Source organism: Lampris incognitus, chromosome 2 (genome assembly GCF_029633865.1).
Source record: "Lampris incognitus isolate fLamInc1 chromosome 2, fLamInc1.hap2, whole genome shotgun sequence".
Taxonomy (NCBI): domain Eukaryota; kingdom Metazoa; phylum Chordata; class Actinopteri; order Lampriformes; family Lampridae; genus Lampris; species Lampris incognitus.
In genome coordinates, this window is record NC_079212.1 from 10,281,928 (window position 1) to 10,303,347 (window position 21,420).

Below are 21,420 nucleotides of genomic sequence, written 5' to 3' on the forward strand. Positions count from 1 at the left end.
TTCCAATTAAAGCACGCTAAAAACATTTGAAGCATTTTGTGGTCGACATTAAAGGATAACAATTTCTCTAAAAGGTATGGTCGAACCCAATGCCAAGGTACTTGTAAATTGTAACAAGTTGGCTCCTCATCGATAAAGGCAGGGTTAGGGGATCGCAGCTGTCTAAAATCGATGAACATTTCCCCTGTTTTTAGTGGTGTTTAGGGAGAAGGTTTGACCTCTCACACTAATTTAGGAAGTAGTCAAGAATGGCCCATGCTCCTCCTCCCCGTCGTACGGGAGGCTCACCAGGGCAGTATCATCTGCATACTTAATAAAGTGCCTATTAGGGAAAGTGCTAGTGCAAGAGTTGGTATATACTAGAGCACAGGGGGGACCCTGTGCAAGTAGTCATTTTGTCAGGGAGAGACATACCTGCTCTGACCTGCTGGATTCGACAGCTAAGAAAATCAACAATGCATGACATCCAGCCGGCCTCAAGTGAAAATTCTGTAGCCAAGATCTGCTAAAATACTGGGCTGAATGGTGTCAAAAGCAGGTGAAAATTCTACAGATAAAATCTTGGCATGAGTCTTTGATTTCTTTAGGTGAGTGTGCAATAATTGCAATAGAGTCAGGATTACAATCCCCCCCCCCCTCTCCCAGAGGTTTGGCTGGCAAATTGCAGGGGATTTGATATCACAGCATAGTAAGATGGCGACAGACATTCCCCAATCGTCTGTCAACGGCACACGTGGCCATTGTAACTCCAGTTTATGGTCACACCCATGTTTGCATATGAAACTGGTCTTTGGTTTTGGTCGTTATGCAATTGTATTGTTTATAAGGGTGGGGATACCTGCAATCAGTTGAGACTGAAGAGGTCACTGTCCAGGTGGACTGATTCGACCTTCTTCGATTTTCTTACCTGTACTATTGAGCATGCATCAAGACGCACAAGTTGTCATTAAAGATCCCACAACTGTGGCCAAATAACAGCAACATTGGCAAATCGACAGCGAAACCTTTGTCATATTTATGACTAGTTTACTTTAAATGTCCTTGAACTTCTTGGGGAAAAAAATTGGCATCATGGCTTCTTTTGCTTAGAAAGTTTGCGAACGATATGAAGTAACAGGAATAAAGAAAATCATGTACATACTGGGAACACCACCTCCAGAGAGCAAAGACGCTGGTCACATCCGCCCTCCTGTCTGCTCTGCACCTTAGACCATTCGATTTTTCACAGGCCTCCACCACGTCAGTCGCTGGTTAGATGGTTTACCTTGGAGGGATACCAGAAGACAAGTGGACGCCAGTGGATCTTCTGAAGCACTCAAAGTGTTCTGCATCCATCTCTGGACCTGAGAGCAAACGATGAGTGCAGATGAGAAGAGCACATTCATATATTCACCGACTCGGTCGTCTACATTTCCAAACTCTGTGGAAAAGGTCCGAGCAGGACGGCAAAATAGGAAATCACAACTCCATAACTTTTAATCCTCTTGGTGTGGGTTTAGTAGAGCTTCAGTAGACCACGGCACATTTTGATAGGCTGAAGGCACTCTTGCATAATACGGAGCCTTACTTGTATTTTAGGTCATACGTTGGCCTTAATTTGTTGGATTGCGTCAGATGATTAGTGTGCGCCAATAAAACGAATATATAAAGCACTCTTATCGGTAATGAGAAGTGTATCTTAACTTATCACATGGAAAGAGAAGCGTTGGAAGGCACAGAGCAGAACAAATGTATTCTCACTCACAACAAATTCCCTGATACGGACACCAGACAAGCTAGATTGTGGGTTCTTCCCTGCGCTGCGAGAGGGATAAAGGGAGGGATGCACCTCCCCTCATGTCCTCCCCTCTCCTTCTCAACCGGTATAACACGGCAGGTCCCAAGGCCTCAGTCCACTACCGCTGCTGAGAGACACGCCAGTCCAGGCAGCCTCAGAATGGCCTCTGCCCAGCCGTCCCAGACGGGACGCACACTGAAGGTAGGAACTGGAGCCGTCTCCACAGCTCACGGCTGCGTGTGTGTGTGTGTGTGTGCGTGTGTGTGCGCGCACTACAGCAGGTTTTGCTTGCTCATCTGGACTTACTGTGTGACCTCTGACACATATGATGTATGCGCATTTACACACCAATTTCAGCAGTCACCTACAGACTGACACGGATGTTTAGATTGATGCTCTTGCAGGACGGTTTTAACAACTAATCCAGACTTAGAGAGGGTCGTTACTATTAACTGATCACTATTACTGCTATATAATAATAATTAGAATAACACTAATTACTATTATTTACTAATTACTATTGAAATTGTGCATATTTCTTAGCGATATTCATTGCAGTTAGTGACTGCGGGTGACGTGTGTGTTTCAGCTGTATGTTTGATTCGGGTCAGACCTTGTACATGAACCAACGGACGGATGGGATTAGGAAAAACACAAAATTATTGTGTTGAATTTGGCCCCCTGTTCTTTCTATAACATTTTCTATGCTATTGTACCCGGGTTGTACTTGGTTGAATACGTCTGTATGTGTGTGTGTGGTGTGTGTGGTGTGTGTGTGTGCGCGCACACACACACCACACACACACACACACACACACACTTAGTGGCTGAGGCTGGATCGAGGTGGTCCATGTCCCTGAGCCAGTTCATGCCTTGCCACTGCGTACACCCGTCTGCAGAGGTAGCTCGAGCAGATGCATGGAGTTCAGCCCGAACAGCAAAGCTTCTGAAGATCCGAACGCATCTTCAGTTCTCAGCCTCCTCTGCACACTTGCTCATTAACAAGACTGACAACCAATGTGGTTTCGGTCCTATCAGCGGGGGGGATTGTGAGTATTTACACTGGGTTGTTTTTCCTGCTGCAGGTCTTGTGCTTTGGCAGCATCTGTGTGCTGTACTCCACAGTGTGCCTGCTCGTCTTCCCCACGCCGTCTCACCCCGCCCGGCTGCGCTGCGGAACCGATCTCCTCGCAGACTTAATATTTGTGTGCGGCGAGCGGGGAATCTACCTAGGTGAGGCCATCGCCCCGTGTTTTGTGGTGCGCGGACAAGTCTGAATGTACCGCGCTGCTTTTTCTGTGACCAAACTGTTAATGCTGTAAGTGAAAACTGCATAAAATAGCTCAGGGGGCTCTTCAAGTTGTGTGAAATCCTTGAACGGCTCACCGTGTTTGGACGCTTCACACTTGAGGACAGGTTACTCCTTCGTACCAAGAGGTCCAAATGTCAACCGTTCAGTTTCATCACCAGCGCTCTGTAGACTTTCCACCCGAACCGTCAGTGAAACCTTTATTACGCGACATTGGCAGGAGACCGTTAACTCACGTCGACAGTCTTGCAAAGGGAGTCTGCAGGCTTGCCCCTGCAGCCCTTTCACCTCGTTACCTTTCCTCCATTGTAGCCAAGGCCGTCGGGGCCCATCTGCTATCAGCCTGTTCTCCCCTGCAGCACCATGAGAACGGGCTCCGCGGGACACTCTGCCTCTGTTGTCGTGATAGTTTACTAGCTACGACACTTCTTATCTGAGCCGGCCTCGACTGCTTAAACGGGCCAGAGTTTTTACTCTAAATCAAATACAGAAGTGATAAACTGCACCTTTGTTGGCTTGTTCCTCCTCAGGGAAAGGTAACTGGTCTGGATACGGTACAAGGCGTAGAGGCAAAGGAATAGTGGACCACTGCTGCCAGTCGGCTGGCTGTGATCTGCAGCACCTGGAAATGTACTGCGCCAAAGCCAAAGACCTCCCCCAGCAACACACCACCCCACAGCCCATCAGCCCAGCACCAAACGGCTCACAAGCAAGTGTGGTAAGAGCTTCTTCCCAAAAGTGTCTTGAGTGTTTGTTAGGGGCAGATGAGCTGTAAACATGATCACCGCCGCCCGACTCTTTACACAGAGCGAGGGCTCATCGTTACACCGCAATGACCTTGACTCATCATTTAACCTCCATCTTTCCAGGAACAGCAATTTGAAGTAGTATTTCAAAAGCGGCTTACAGAGCATCTAGGGCCTCCCAACAGCCAGAAGAGGAAGAACTATAGAAGGAAATCACAAAATGTGCTCAAGAGGAAGAAACCGGCTTCACCGTCCAGGAGGCTCCCAACTCAACAGCCGACCAGCCGGCCTTCTCCGGTCTCTCAGAGTCCCCTCAGAGGATTCACCACACTCACATGAAGTTTGTCCTCATGCCGAGGTCAAATATTTCAGTTTACTTTATTTGGCCCAACATGGTTGGAAGAGTCTGATATTGACTTTCAAAACATGCACTTTAATAATAATTCTCTACTAAGTAGGGATCTGCCCTCACAGAGGCCCATGAATAACCATCATACCAACATACCGGCGTTTCAACGGGGGGAGAAGCAGGTGAACGTTGGCTTTCTATCAGTTCACATGATGCATTGTGTTCAGACTGCATTAAATCAGACACAGACTTTAAGGTCGAAATGCATCCAGTCATGAGGAGAGGTTCAGGTCGTGTCTCTGTTTTTGTGTTTCTGGTTCTCCGATGACGTCATATTTGACCTTACGTGACGTGTGTTTGCTCAGCCAACGGATTTCTTGTTATTTCCCATAGTAAAATCAGTTTGTTGTTGTGTGAACTTATTGTTTAGTATCTTAATATAGAGAGACACTTCACTGCTTCCTTCCCATAGTCAGTGTCTTGCTGTCAAATTAACATATGAAATGGATTTCTTTGTGTAAAAAAAAAAAATTATCCTGAGTATTTATTAAAGTCCAACAGATTGCCTGAGTTTTATACTCTATATTATTTGTATGAATGTAAACATACGAAACAAAAATAAAGTATTTATTTTTGCATGTCTGAAGTGTGTACGCGTGTTTTCCACGTGGCTGTGGATTTGGCCACTGTAAGAGTTTAGCTCCATAAATCGTCCCGTTATTCTGCCTCTCCGTGTAAGTTAACCATGTTCTGTCCTTGCCGACACATCCCCGACATCCCGACCAGACTTCAGGAAGGTTTGGTAAAGTCTACTGAAGGCTCTCTCCATTAGAAGATGATAAAATAGTGTAACGTGCATGGATAAGTGGACACGCTGGCCGCTGGCTGGCGGGTCGGACCCTTTAGTCCAGTGGTTCTCAACCTTTTTGGGGTCCTGGACCCCCTGCGTATTTTTGATCTACCCTGAGGACCCCTCCACCTGATCTTGGGGGAGGGGGGTTGCAATTTGATATAAACAGTAGAAACTGCATTTTAAATTGCATTATAGCATTTATTCACTCTTTGGGGCAAAAATAAGAGCTTTCAGTTGTAACTTAGATATAGTTAACAAAACAGAATTCTTATGCAGTAACTTTCAGATATATGTAACAACAGAATATGTATTCAGTAACTTTCAGATATATGTAACAACAGCATTTTTATGCAGTCACTTTTAACAATGCAAACGGGAGCGAGATCTCTTATTAAAATACAATAAATTACACTTGTGAAACAGATGTAATTAGAGAAAAAAGTCCTGTTACCCTTTATAGTTTAGGTAGATAAAGGTCTCAGTCACATCTGAGTAAAATAATCCTATTTCTATAAATGTCATAGGATCTTTTTTTTTAAAAGATATTTTATTTTCACGGACCCCATGCAATTACACCACGGACCACTAGGGGTCCGCGGACCCCCGGTTGAGAAACACTGCTTTAGTCGAGCGGTTAGCGATGTGTGCTGCGGTGCGGGCGACACGGGTTCGCGTCCCGGCCGCGGCAGTTCCTGTGGTCGCGTCGTCCCCCTGAATCCGCTACAATAGATCAGTCTCGATATGTCCGACAGTCCGAGCCCTTCTCCTGGCAGCTTCACCGCTACAGACTCCCACTACTTCCGCCCCCGTCGGCTGTGTGACGTGCAACGGTCCCTCTGTGTTTCTCCAAGGAGGCGACAGAGAACAACGACATCGGATATAAATCATCAATGTACAAATTCCTTTTTTGGGAGGGGGGGATCTGCTTACGCACATCTGAAATAGCTTTAAAAAAACTCTCAACCCTTTGGCCGCAGGCCAGCTTCCGTTAGCCTTCCGCTAGCCAAGAGCCGCCGGAAGTAGACGTCACAGGCACGAGGCAGACTTGACCGTTTCCCGTCACAAACGCGCCTCCGTCGCCGCGTTGGCCACGATTAACACAAACGTTACCGTTTTCGCGCTATGTTATGCACGCCTAATATGTCCGTGTGAATCGAGCGGCTCCGTTAGCTTACATTTATGAGTCGACTGCCGTTAGCGTTAGCTGACAGAAAGGAGAGAAAGACGTGGCAAACCGTTAAAGCTGCAGCTCTCCGTACAGCCTCGTGACGTGGAGGGGCTCGTGTGGTGGGGGTTGGGGGGGGGGGGGTCGCTCGTGTCAGACTCACTGGTTCGCCCGGAAGTCAGTGGGGAGGGGGGGGGTCTGTTGTCGTCTTCTTCGGGATGAGCGGTCACACTTGACCTTTGGGCAGGACGCTAATCTACGTCACAAGAGTTTGCGTGACGTCGCGAGAACTCCCATCAGAGGTCACGCGCTTATGCGCCAAAAAAATATCAGATTAGTCAAGGTAAATGAGTTTTGCACGAGCACCTTCTGAACCCGTTTGCTAGAATAAAGCCCCGAGAAATGTGTATAAACATCCCAGTTTTAATAAATCACAGAATATAAAAGACGCGGACCAGAGTGTCTGGGTTTTTAACAGATCTCCTGCAGACCGACTCGTCTTTGCCGTGCTTCGCGTTCGTAGCTGACACACGTTACACACCCGAGTCCTTTTAAAACCGCCTCGTGCTTCCTCGCCTGGACCCAAAGTGCGTTTCTAGGTCCGGTTCGCTTTCCAGCAGGAAAAAAAAAATTCTTCTTGAGATCCAAAAGCGCTCCACAGATCTGCTCCGTGTCTCCCAGGCCTGCAGGAGCTGGGCTTGGTGAGCGGCCTAGATGTGGGGCAGGATATTAGGAGGATTTACCCAGACCTGGAGGGCAATATTTGTATTACTTGTTATTCTGACTGCACCTTAAAATGCCAGAGATGATGAGCACCGGAGAGATTCTCCAAATACCTCGCTGTTAGAAAAAGACCCGGTGTAGAGAGACTTAACAGTAGAAATGTGGTCCATGTTAATGACGCACACCCAAAAAAAACAAAAGATCTTGAGAGAGGACCACATCACTGACGATATAATGCTGATGTACTTTTTCCAACATGTCCACCTTTGCAATGAATTTTATGTGCAGATAATTTGTCTCAGCAGACTAATTTTAGTAGGTTAGATCGGATTACACTTTATTTCTCAGATATGTTTTCATTTGTTATGCATCAATAAGCATACTCTGTTTCACATACAAGGAAACAGACACACATCAGTACACTCAAACATAACACACGCAGTTTCCACGCCGTCATTGCCAACAATTCAGTGTCAAACATACATCGATATCCATTCCAACTGCACGCTGGCCCTCGTTACACAAGCCCTACATCCATTTGCGCCATTGCCGTGCATTTCCTCCTAGCTAGTTATATTTGCCCTCGGCCTAATGTGAGGCCAGCGTTTTCTTTAGCGACTTAATAGAACAAGGACTGAGTGAGGTCCGCATCCTGTTAAAGTCAAGCCTGTGGGACGCTGAACTGTCTACACTGCATAAGAAATTGTTTGGCAGCCGATCAGTCAGAATTTTACAGTTAAAGTAAATCCACAGCTTATTAAACGATCGGGTTATTGAAAGAACTAGAATTTGACCGCGCTAGATAGACTACGACTAGATTTCAGTGGGTCCTGTGTTAGCTTTCATAGTTCAGTGCCGTGCCCGTGAACTGGTACCCCCCCCTCCCCAATCCACACGTGCCCCCCCCCCCCGATCCCCACGCCTCCTGTAAGGTCACACAGGTCGCACAGATCTTCTGAGGCCACTCGTCTCTCCCCAGCAGGTGTGAGCGACTCCAAATCAAACACCGGCCAAGTTTATGTCAAAGTTTCTTTCTCAGGGAAAACGGGGAGTTCAAGTTCCAAGGTCTCTTTCCCGCAGCAACATGCTAACAGCTGCGCGGAGCGGAGCAGATAAATACGGGGCTGTGTCACATACTGAGATACCGTTTCCCCTCCCGCTCCCTCACACAATAACGCCTCCCTTCTACGCCTTTCTCTTTTGATGTTGGTTTACTGAACATTTCCTTTGCATGTATGTACAAAAAGTCTAATAAAGAATAATCTGTTCTATTCTGTTCTGAGTGTTATGGAGGCCAGGTGTTAAGTCGGCCAATCTTCGATTTAGGAGCAGAATTTCTCCGGTGAAAAGGAAGGTTTTCCGCATAGACAGCAATGTGACATAAACAGATTCAACAGTTTTTGGATTATTTTGCCTGAGAAATCACATAAATCTGGCTTCTCGGCCACAGATTAAACCTGGTGCTGGATCAAATTGAATTTTGAATGAAGATGCTCCATAAAAACGTGGGTTTGGTCCAGGACTAGCGTTAATCTGTCTCTGTATAGTTCAATGGCCCCCCGTGTGATTGAATTTATACTTTTATCCCAATAATCCTCCAGGATTATCAACTGTGTTCAGATGTGTCAAAGATTCATTTTTGTTTCTGTGTTCAGCCAAATACATTTTCCCCATCACACAGATTGTCTGCTAAACAGTGATTATCTTTGTTTTTTTTCCAAGGTTAATGGTATTTTATTTCCATGTTGTTGTTTTTTTTCAAAATGTGATTACAGGTACCATTTTTTGTAATTACATCACATTAATTTAATTCTGGTAACAGTGCTTATTACAAAGAAAAGAAAAAAATCCCATAAAACGAGAGTGCCAGTTAATCAAGCCGTTGTTATATAGGCTAAAGATGACTTTATAAGTCATATAAGATCCCGCTTCCGGTGTGGGAAGATGGCGGCGCGAACTTACGTTTTCGGCGGCCTCCCCCAGTACTGTCCATGCAGTCTTTGTCCACGTCCACGTTTGCGTCTAAGTTTGTTTTGTCTTCGTTTGATGGCTGGGAGAGCTGGCGCTGGATCGGCTGGGAGAGCTTGGTCTACTGCGTCCTGTGGGCCCAGGGACCACGGCCCTGCCTGGAGCTGTGCCCAAGAGGTAACACCGAGGGCGGTCTGACAGGATGCGGAAGTGGGGCAGGCTAAGCTAACTGCTAGCCCATGCAGACCAGCAGTTCTGATAACACTGAGGGCGGTCTGGCAGCGGCCTCGCCTAGCCTCGACGGTGTTTTAGTGTTGTCGTGTGGAGTGTGGGGAGGCGTGTCAGAGGTGTCTGGCTTGGGGAGGCTGGTCTGCTGTATCCGGTGGGCCCAGGGACCACGGCCCTGCCGGAGTTGTGCCCAAGAGGTAACACCGAGGGCGGTCTGACAAGATGCGGAAGTGGGGCAGGCTAAGCTAACTGCTAGCCCATGGAGACCGGCAGCTCCGACAGTCATCCTGGCTGACATTCATTCTCCTGGACAGTGGAATTTGTGGACTGTGTTGCGCTGAATGGACTGTGTTGTTTGTTTGTTTTTGTTTGTTTTGCTTTTGTTCTCTCTGTTTTTGTATGTTTTTGGTGGTGTCGTTTTTGGGAAATTTGGGGCGTGTGTCTTTGTCTTTTGTGTCACACTGCTGTGGGCTGGGGAAATGGAATTTCGTTTCTTTTGTGTACGCAAGTACATGAGCGAAATGTCAATAAATTGTTCCTGATTCCTGAGTAGTATGACTTCCCGTTAAGCCCCGTAAGGCCGGTATGTGGTGAACACCTGTTGGTATCATGAGCAGAGGTCCTGTCCTGTCTGTGTGTCAAGGCTGGAACTGGAAGCTCTCCATCCCGGTCTCAGAACAAAGCCGTGTCCAACTGCACCGCAACAGCTGCAACACAACACTGCAACACTGCAACACAACGGGATCGGCCCGAAACACACCGGGCAACTCATAATCTAGAGTTTGACCTCGCATCTGGCAAACAACCTTGACAAGTACCCTGTTCCTGCTGAAATGTCGCATAACTGAGAGGACGGAGGGAACTCTGCTGGAGGCTGGTATTAAAGCTAAGCTTCAGGACTCTTCCTGGTAATATGTGATCATGAATTGTGGCAATTGAAAGTCAATCCATCCTGTTTCGTATCACATTCTGCACAGGAGAGGGACAGTGTGCCTGCTCCACCCTGTGTCATATCTCCCCCACAGCTCTGTGTGTGTGTGTGTGTGTGTGTGTGTGTGTGTGTGTGTGTGTGTGTGTGAGTGTGTGTTTAGCTATCCTTATGTGGACCAAATGTCCTCATTAGGATAGAAAAACCTGACAGCACCTACCTTGTATGGACATTTCAGAGGTCCTCACAAGGAAAAGGGTCTATTTTAGGGTTATGGTTAGAATCAGGGTTAGGTTAAGGTTAGGGTAAGGGTTAGGGTAAGGGTTAGGGTTAGGGTTAGGCGTGTAGTTTGCGTGGTTAAGGTTAGGGTTAAAGGCTAGGAAATGAATGTAGTTAATGAGGGGTCCTCATAAGGATAGTGAAACGTGTGTGTGTGTGTGTTCATATCAAGTTTTCAAACTGATCTCCAGCAGTGGAAAAAAAAACCCCACCTTCCTCCGAACATTCGGCTGTCTGTTGGCTCTGTTTAATTTTTTCCTTTGTCAGAAACGTGATCTTGCTGACAGTTTAGTCGTTTCTTTTGACAGCTTATTGTTATTTTCTTTACTGCAAAAAGAGACGTTAGTAGATTTTGCACTTTTATAACGACCATTCTTTCAACACCTTCTAATTTGTGATTGATACGAACAGCAAACAAGATTTGGTCATAAACACAAAGATGAATCGGTTCGAATGAGCTGACACGAAAAGCCACTTATCACTTCAGTTATACACGAAATTATATGTAATTTAAAAAAACATAAGAAGCATTAGGTGCTCTCTAGAGTATTACCTCATAAATTATATATCTGACCTCACCTCGTATATTTATCCTGTATGAGCAAAACGCTGTTCTTTTGTCAGAGAGACACAGTGAAACATCAACATGTGCTTTTAGATTAGATATATGTTGGCTAGCGAGACACTAATCTGACCAAACACCACCACCCGTCCATCCACACTGAGCCGGCCTGCTGGTGCCGGCAGCACGCAGAGACTCTGACGTGCCGGTCGGCTGCAGAGAGCCTTATCCCCACTATCGCCACGCCACACCGGAAGTGACATAAGACCCCAGATACAAGAACAAAATACTGTAAACAGATTAACGTGTGACACAAGATGATCGTATCGTGTGTCTGTTTTCTCGTGTGTACCTATTTTTAGTCATTACTTCGTGATATCCTCTCTCTCTATCGGTTCTGCGGCGCACGTCCCCCTGTCACTCCATCCTGGAGACTCCTGGACAGCTGTCAGTTTGGGGTTTGTATTTGGTCACGAGAACAGAAGCAGTAGGAGCGTTTATCAGAATAGCCGATACTAAACAAGCGAACTCCAGCACAGGAAGTGTCGGGGCTCTCCGGCACGACGGCCCGCGGAGCGGCGAACAGAGCAGCGCCGCCTGCTGACAGGGAGGCGTTTCACACGGGGCAGCGGACTGGTTTCTCTCGCGGGCGGCACGAGTCCGTCATTTCTCTGTTTCATGTTATGTACGGGGTAGTTATGACCTACATGGACAATAGACAGACAGACAGACGGACAGATAGATAGATAGATAGATAGATAGATAGATAGATAGATAGATAGATAGATAGATAGATAGATAGATAGATAGATAGATAGATAGATAGATAGATAGATAGATAGATAGATAGATAGATAGATAGATAGATAGATAGATAGATAGATAGATGGATGGATGGATGGATGGATGGATGGATGGATGGATGGATGGATGGATGGATGGATGGATGGATAGATAGATAGATAGATAGATAGATAGATAGATAGATAGATAGATAGATAGATAGATAGATAGATAGATCTCCAACCCTGGTGTTATTTTGATTAATTGTAAAGCGCTTTGAGTGGCTGTTGCAGCTGGAAATGCGCTATAAAAATGCGACTTGATTGATTGAGGGACTCTCGTGTGAGCACGTGACAGGTTAAGGTGGTACAAACCCATCCTATTAATCTAGGGTTTGGCGCCCCCTGCTGTCCGAGTATGAAGAAAGACGTGTGTGGGGGGGGGTATATATTGTAAATGTGAAATGAAAGGGCAGCTATCGTCACATACCTGTCTAATCTGTCCTCGGGCGTGTTTGTGGACGGGAGAAATAAAACACGTGTTTGTAATTAGAACATTGTCCTAAACGAATCACATTTAGTGTTCTGGATGAAGTGTTCCGTTGAACATGGTTTGGGTTTGTGGCGTTATTGACGTGGTTTTTCATGAAAACGAGAAGGACTAGTGGGACTATTGGTTGTCAATTTCCCTTCACAGTGGGACTCAGCGATCATGAAATCTGCTATGACTTTTTCTTGTTGTTTGTTTTTTTTTACTAACTAATCTAAATGTAAATGTCACTAATCTAAACCAGGCCAGGGCTGCTGAGGATGGACTGAATGCATGTGTGGGTGGTAAAACAGGGAGGGTGCACCAGTATACACACCAGTACTCACACCAGTATACACACCAGTACTCACACCAGTACTCACACCAGTATTCACACCAGTATTCACACCAGTATACACACCAGTATGCACACCAGTATGCACTCCAGTATGCATACTGGAGTGTGGATGGATGAGAGGACAGGTGGGGTTTCAGCTGTCTCGTTAATTTTGCAGTTTTTGAGCAGCATGCTTATTTATAGAACACACAAAAGTTGCTCTAGTCTGGTGGTGAGGACTTGTTGTTCGTGTGATTTCTTTCCTGTTGGGTTTACACAGACTTGGTAATGCTGGTCCACCAGATGAGGTTAAACACAACGCAGACGTGTTGTGGACAGGCCTGCAGCACGGCGCTGTTCATCTGACAGAAAATGCCTCTAAAATGTCCGTCAGGTGGGGTTCTTCTCTCTTTCAATCGTTTATTTATGTTGCACACAAGCATTGGCCTTGCACGGTGGCATAGCGGTTAGCGCGGTCGCCTCACAGCAAGAAGGTCCTGGGTTCGAGCCCCGGGGTAGTCCAACCGTGGGGGTCGTCCTGGGTCGTCCTCTGTGTGGAGTTTGCATGTTCTCCCCGTGTCTGCGTGGGTTTCCTCCGGGGCCTCCGGTTTCCTCCCACAGTCCAAAGACATGTAGGTCAGGTGAATTAGCCGTACTAAGTTGTCCCTAGGTATGAATGTGTGTGTGTGTGGGCCCCGTGTGATGGCCTGGCGGCCTGTCCAGGGTGTCTCCCCGCCTGCCACCCAGTGACTGCTGGGATAGGCTCCAGCATCCCCACGACCCTGAGAGCAGGACAAGTGGTTCGGATAATGGATGGATGGATGGATGGATATCTCTGATAAGTACTTAAACAGTAAACTGAAAGCATACTCACTGTTTTTTTAGTTTAAAAGAAGCATACTAATACCACACTTGGATAAACCACTTTTTTTGTAAGGATCGCCTGGCCTTGACTGTGGTTTTAGTGTCGTCGTGTGGAGTGCGGGGAGGTGCGTCGAAGGAGTCTGGCTGGGAGAAAACAGCAAGAGAGGTGAGATGGAGGTGGCTTGGACATGTGTGGAGGAGAGATGCTGGGTATACTGGGAGAAGGATGCTGAATATGGAGCTGCCAGGGAAGAGGAGATGAGGAAGGCCAAAGAGGAGGTTTATGGATGTGGTGAGAGAGGACATGCAGGTGGCTGGTGTGAAAGAGGAAGATGCAGAGGACAGGAAGAGATGTGGCGCCCCCTAACGGGAACAGCCGGAAGTAGTAGTAGTAGATTATTATGATATTTTCTACTTAATATATACTTATATATACTAATATATATATATATATAAAAAAGACTGATGAGAGCAAAAGTTTCGCCAAAGTGAGGGGAGACTTCATGTGGGTGAAAGCACTGGTAAGGTAACGGGGGGGGGAGGTTATGTGAGGAGGGAGGCCTCACCGAGGCTCCGGGAGCGTCAGCAGTGCTGAACTAGTGAACACCTCAGCATTTTGAAATAAAGCCTGTGCATCATGTACACCAGTTAGTGATTTCTGGGGCAGCAGCAGGGCGTCAACCACTTCCACTGCAGGAAGATTACGCAATAGTCCAAGTTCAACTTATTTAATTGTCGTATGCACAACACTTACCGTAAGGCCGCCGCTGGCGTTGAAATTCTGATTTCTCGGGCTCCTTCGACACCGCTCGTGCCAAAAAGAAAAAAAAAGTAAGAAGAGTCATGCAAAGTCAAACTAAGACTCCAAGGCATAAACATAAAATAGTGCAGAAGTTAAAATGTAATTCACATAAAAGAATATAAAAAATATAAGATCCTCCGTTGCCTAGCAACACAGGGATCACTGGTTCGAATCCCCGTGTGACCTGCGGCTTGGTCGGGCGTCCCTGCAGACACAACTGGCCGTGTCTGGTGGGGAGCCGGATGGGGGTATGTGTCCTAGTCGCTGCATTAGCGCCTCTTCTGGTCGGTCGGTCGGGGTACCTGTTGGGTGGGTGGGGGGGGGGGAACTGGGGGGAATAGCGTGATCCTCCCACGCGCTACGTCACCCTGGTGAAACTCCTCACTGGCAGGTGAAAAGAAGCGGCTGGAGACTCCACATGTATGGGAGGAGGCACGTGGTAGTCTGCAGCCCCCCCCCCCCCGGGGTGGAGCAGCGACCGGGAGGAATAAATAAATGAATATATGTGTATATAAGATCATCCATCCATCATCTGAACCGCTTATCCTGCTCTCAGGGTCGCGGGGATGCTGGAGCCTATCCCAGTCGTCATCGGGCGGCAGGCAGGGAGACACCCTGGACAGGCCGCCAGGCCATCACACAGGGCCGAGACACACACACACACACACACACACACACACACACACACACACACACACACACACACACACACACACACACACACACACACACACACACATTCACACCTAGGGACAATGTAGTACGGCTGATTCACCTGACCTCCATGTCTTTGGACTGTGGGAGGAAACCAGAGGCCTCAGAGGAAACCCACACAGACACGGGGAGAACATGCAAACTCCACACAGAGGACGACCTGGGACGACCCCCAAGGTTGGACTACCCTGGGACTCGAACCCAGGACCTTCTTGCTGTGAGGCGACCACGCTAACTACCGCGCCACCGTGCTGCATATGTATGATCACTATAATAGTATATAATTCTGGGATAGACCACATCAGTGTTAGATCACTGAAGGACTGAATTTGAGCATAAAAAAAAACGTTGCATTCCAACAATTTTCTGGCGAGACCTGAAAGAATCTTCACAATAAGCAACAAACTAAAGATCAGATACATTCACCGAACAAAGATTGTCAACATAAAATGCACATTTATCACGAGAAATGTTATCGGAAAGACATTTTAGTGCCGAGACTCTTAAAATGTTGCATTCCTCACTGAGAATAAAAAGCATGTCAGCCATTTTTGTTTTTGCAGAAAGAAACTTGACAGCCATGTGACATGGACGCAGGCCGGTAGGAAAGAACAGGCCAAAAACACATAACAGTGCCTGCAGACGGATGTGCTCCATCGGATGGGCTTGTTCTGCGACCTCTACGACCCGGGTCAGGGGACTGTACAGCTCGTTCATGTCAGATCTGATGGACGTTAAACAAGCTAGCTTACTGTCCTGGGATACTGGAGCCTGAGTGGTTACCAACCTCACCGCCATCATGGAGCAGGTTCATTTTACTGACAGATTTTTTTTTACTGGCATGCCATTTCTGCTACTGACACCCCTATTTCACCTTTAGTAGTGTGAAAGAAAACCTTACATGGTGCGTATAGATGGAGTCCCACGGCTCCTCTTCACCTTCGTAACACTGACGCTGAAACCTTCATTCAGGCATTTGTCTCATCTTGACTTTGTCTCGTCACCCAACTTGAGACACCAGCTGGTTCAGAGTGCTGTAAATAGACGCTTAGCAAAACCCGTCTCATCTCATCTCATCTCATCTCATCTCATCTCATCTCATCATCGGCCACTTCTCCGGGGTCGGGTCGTGGTGGCAGCAAGCTAAGCTAACAAAACCCTGGAAATTTAACCATAAAACACTCATTCTGGCTTCCCTGCGCTGGCATCCAATACAAGCCGGAGCAGATTTCAAGACTTTTCATCAAGCCTTGACTGGTTTAGCACCGGGACACCTTACAGATTTTGTCAGCCCGTACCTCATCTCACACCAGCCAAAATTACTCAGTACAAACACTGGATGCCTATGCCAGCAACCTGTTATATCATCATGGTTTCTCTTTGGTTGCACACTTTGACCAGGAGATCTCAGCTCTAACCTCAAGGCCAGAGTCTGATCGTTAGCGCAATCGCCTCACAGCAAGAAGGTCTTGGGTTCGAGCCCCGGGGTAGTCCAACCTTGGGGGTCATCCTGGGTCATCCTCTGTGTGGAGTTTGCATGTTCTCCCCGTGTCTGTGTGGGTTTCCTCTGGGGGCTCCGGGTTCCTCCCACAGTCCAAAGAGATGTAGGTCCGGTGAATCGGCTATACAAAATTGTCCCTAGGTATGAATGTGTGTGTGTGTGTGTGTGTGTGTGTGTGTGTGTGGGCCCTGGTGGCCTGTCCAGGGTGTCTCCCCGCCTGCCACCCAGTGACTGCTGGGATAGGCTCCAGCATCCCCGCGACCCTGAGAGCAGGATAAACGGTTCGGATAAACGATGGATGGATGGATGGATGGACATTAATAGCTGTGTTTTTATACTTCATGGCGCCTCACCTCATTTTGATGTGCAGAAAGGAATCTGGCAAGGTTGTCCGGCGAGTCCAGGACTATTCATTTTGGTGGCAGAAATGTTGGCTATTATGATAAAGAACTGTAAAAACTTGAAAAAACTTGATGCATTTGGCTCAGAACTTGCTATAAGTCAGTTTGCGGACGACACGACCCTGCTTCTCAAGGACGATCACCAGATTCCTGTTGCCATGCAGAAAATTGAACTCTTCTCAAAGGCCTCTGGACTCAATATCCAAAAATGTGAACTGTTGTCTATTCATGAATGTGCACAAACTGTCATTTATGAAACACCTGTTAAAACTGTGGGAAAATGTCTTGGTATTTATGCAACAAAAAATCAAAAGGAATGTGAAAAGCTTAATTTGACGAACAAAGTAGATGAATTTAAACATAAACTTAATGTTTGGTTGCAAAGGGGTTTATCCATTTTTGGTAGAACGTATCTCACCAAAATGGAAAGTATCTCTAGAGGTGTTCACCCTGCATCTTCACTAGCACTTGGTTCACACTTTGTTAAGTCTATAAACCAACTCAACTTCAATTTTATATGGAGGGATCGAACTCACTATATCAAAGAAGCTATCACTGTCAAAGGTCTTTCTGAAGGTGGACTAAAGGCTGTAGGCTTTGAATGTGTGAATGGCACTTTCAAACTGAGTGTGGCTGAAACAGTGTGTTAAATCCCCTGGCAGCATCTGGCACATATTCCCCCAAACTATATCTGATAAGATGGGTGGTGGTATAGAATTTGTTTTAAAATGTGATTTCAATGTAACCAAATGACCTCTTAAACTTTCCAAAATATCATCAACAATTTTTAATTTTTTTTGGAAATTATTTTACAACCACAACTTCACACCTCATAATACACCATTGTGGAACAACAGATACGAACTTCGCAAAAGGAAATCTGTTTTTTATAGGAACTGGATGGATAGAAACATCTGGTGTGTAATTGACCTATCAGATGTAAATTGATAGGTATTATCTTACAATGATTTTTGTTATAAATTTAATGTTGATTGCAATCTCAACGAATTCAAATCTCTCATCAATGCCATACCCAATACATGTATTCTCAGTCCCCGTCCCATCTCCCCACACCTTTTATAAATGGAATTAATTTTCGTGATGAAATGTGTTCAAACAAATTCACTTGGTCTATTCTAACAAACGATTTGTTTGTTTCCCTGCTCAGTCTTATAGAAATTATATTTAAAAAACTTTTGACCAACCAACAGTATCCAAACTGAGAACCAACTTCTTCCAATACCCAGTTTCACCCAAAACAAAAGAAATTCACTGCAAAATATTGAATGATTTCCGTCCTTCCAGTGAATTTTTTAAGATTAGGATTTGGCTTTGAGAATAATGAATGTGTTTTCTGTGATGTGATACTGAAACAACAGAGCGTCTCTTTGTTTCATGCCCTCATACCCAGTTGTTCTGGAAACCATTTATGGAAGGGTTGAGTAGAAAAACCACAACAGCGCATATTCATAACAGTATTATTTTTGGTGTGTTATTAGAAGATAAAAGATTGGACCTGCTGATCAATGTTTTACTTATTTTAGCCAATTTTTTATTCATAAAGCTAAATTTATTAAGACTCTACCCATCTTCATGCACTACTATAATGAAACTCGCCTCTATACTAAGTCTCTAAAATTACTGAATTCAAAATGTGCCAAAGATCTCTGATTACTAGAAAATGATCTGACCAAAGTGATATTTTAAAAACAACAATCGTTTAGTCAATCCTTATTTGATTATTTTATTGATTATTTTATTGATTATTTAGTTATTTTATTGTTATGTTACGTTTTATTCTGCTTAATTGATTTATCTTATGCCTTTTTGTACGGTTTGTGTACATGTTTTACATCTCTTGCGGCGTCTGCTCACTGTTTCCATTCTAGAGAATGAAACGTCTTCGATTGTAGCGTTTGCCATATTGTATCGTTTGAATAAAAAAAACAAAAACCATGGACGCCATGACGGGCGCCCTCTGCTGTCGTCAGAGTGCCGCGCACGCCACTAGATGACGTCACGACCCAAAGGTTTAAAAAAAATCATTTCACGCTATAACGAAAGTTTTTAGAGACGAATTAAGGTCTCGGGGAGAGAACTGGTTTAGGCGGCTTCGTCTAATTTCACGATTAAACTCACCAAGGGAAGTTTCAGACGAGATGACACATCTTCCAGTCAACGCAACTGAACTGGTTTTCTGGCCTTTCAGGTGATCAAGTGATTTGCTCTTCCCCGGAATAAGCAATAAGCAAATAAGCGAATAAACGAGCCATTTGGGAGGTTGCGTGGCTCGTTATGGGGGGTTTTCTGACTTCACCCTGACATTTAGTCCGCACGTACAGCAGATGGCTTGTGGGACTTTCCACACGGGACGCGGCAGACTTTCTTGTGTATGACTCCACCAAACCTTTATTTTATTCTTATTTCTGAGGGTCCTCGCACGTCTGCTCTGTATTTTCTGTCCTCTGCCCAGCTAAAAGAAGCGTTGCGTTGTTCCGTCGCTTTTATTCGTCTGTCTTTTCCCGTTGTGCACCTGACCGCTCTAATCTGGTTTTGCTGAGATAATTACACATTTTTCAAGGGTAAACAAAATGGAAAATTTTCAGATTAATAGTACTGGACGTGTTTCAGACTAATAGTACTGGACGTGTTTCAGATTAATGGTACTGGACGTGTTTCAGATTAATGGTACTGGACGTGTTTCAGATTAATTGTGCTGGACGTGTTTCAGATTAATAGTGCTGGACGTGTTTCAGATTAATAGTGCTGGACGTGTTTCAGATTAATTGTGCTGGACGTCTTTCAGATTAATAGTACTGGACGTGTTTCAGATGAATGGTGCTGGACGTGTTTCAGATTAAAGGTACTGGACGTGTTTCAGATTAATGGTACTGGACGTGTTTCAGATTAATAGTACTGGGCGTGTTTCAGATTAATGGTACTGGACGTGTTTCAGATTAATAGTGCTGGATGTGTTTCAGATTAATGGTACTGGACGTGTTTCAGATTAATATTACTGGGCGTGTTTCAGATTAATGGTACTGGACGTGTTTCAGATTAATGGTACTGGACGTGTTTCAGATTAATGGTACTGGACGTGTTTCAGATTAAGAGTGCTGGACGTGTTTCAGATTAATAGTGCTGGACGTGTTTCAGATTAATAGTGCTGGACGTGTTTCAGATTAATTGTGCTGGACGTGTTTCAGATTAATAGTACTGGACGTGTTTCAGATTAATGGTACTGGACGTGTTTCAGATTAATGGTACTGGACGTGTTTCAGATTAATAGTACTGGACGTGTTTCAGATTAATGGTACTGGACGTCTTTCAGATTAATGGTACTGGGCGTGTTTCAGATTAATAGTACTGGGCGTGTTTCAGATTAATGGTACTGGGCGTGTTTCAGATTAATAGTACTGGACGTGTTTCAGATTATGGTAATGGACGTGTTTCAGATTAATGGTGCTGGGCGTGTTTCAGATTAATAGTACTGGACGTGTTTCAGATTAATGGTAATGGACGTGTTTCAGATTAATAGTGCTGGACGTGTTTCAGATTAATAGTACTGGACGTGTTTCAGATTAATAGTGCTGGACGTGTTTCAGATTAATAGTACTGGGCGTGTTTCAGATTAATAGTACTGGGCGTGTTTCAGATTAATGGTACTGGGCGTGTTTCACATTAATGGTACTGGACGTGTTTCAGATTAATAGTACTGGACGTGTTTCAGATTAATGGTACTGGGCGTGTTTCAGATTAATAGTACTGGACGTGTTTCAGATTAATGGTACTGGACGTGTTTCAGATTAATAGTACTGGGCGTGTTTCAGATTAATAGTACTGGGCGTGTTTCAGATTAATGGTACTGGACGTGTTTCAGATTAATAGTGCTGGACGTGTTTCAGATTAATAGTACTTGACGTGTTTCAGATTAATGGTACTGGACGTGTTTCAGATTAATAGTACTGGACGTGTTTCAGATTAATAGTACTGGACGTGTTTCAGATTAATGGTACTGGACGTGTTTCAGATTAATAGTACTGGGCGTGTTTCAGATTAATAGTACTGGACGTGTTTCAGATTAATGGTACTGGACGTGTTTCAGATTAATAGTACTGGAAGTGTTTCAGATTAATGGTACTGGACGTGTTTCAGATTAATGGTACTGGGCGTGTTTCAGATTAATGGTACTGGACGTGTTTCAGATTAATAGTACTGGGCGTGTTTCAGATTAATAGTACTGGACGTGTTTCAGATTAATAGTACTGGACGTGTTTCAGATTAATAGGGCTGGACGTGTTTCAGATTAATAGTACTGGACGTGTTTCAGATTAATAGTACTGGACGTGTTTCAGATTAATAGTACTGGACGTGTTTCAGATTAATGGTACTGGACGTGTTTCAGATTAATGGTACTGGGCGTGTTTCAGATTAATGGTACTGGACGTGTTTCAGATTAATGGTACTGGACGTGTTTCAGATTAATGGTACTGGGCGTGTTTCAGATTAATAGTACTGGACGTGTTTCAGATTAATAGTACTGGACGTGCTTCAGATTAAAACTGGAACGGACGGTGTGGGAAAAACCCGGGAGCAGGGATGA

At 45.2% G+C, this 21,420-nt stretch overlaps 1 protein-coding gene across 1 annotated transcript; it reads left to right on the forward strand.

Moving 5' to 3' along the window:
- The first annotated feature begins 693 nt into the window (after nucleotides 1-693).
- igf3 (insulin-like growth factor 3) lies at nucleotides 694-4,171 on the forward strand. The gene is made up of 4 exons (XM_056275188.1): nucleotides 694-742; nucleotides 2,816-3,010; nucleotides 3,617-3,804; nucleotides 3,956-4,171. Exons 1-4 carry the CDS (start codon nucleotides 694-696, stop codon nucleotides 4,169-4,171), a joined length of 648 nt encoding a protein of 215 aa, XP_056131163.1.
- The last annotated feature ends 17,249 nt before the right edge of the window (nucleotides 4,172-21,420 follow it).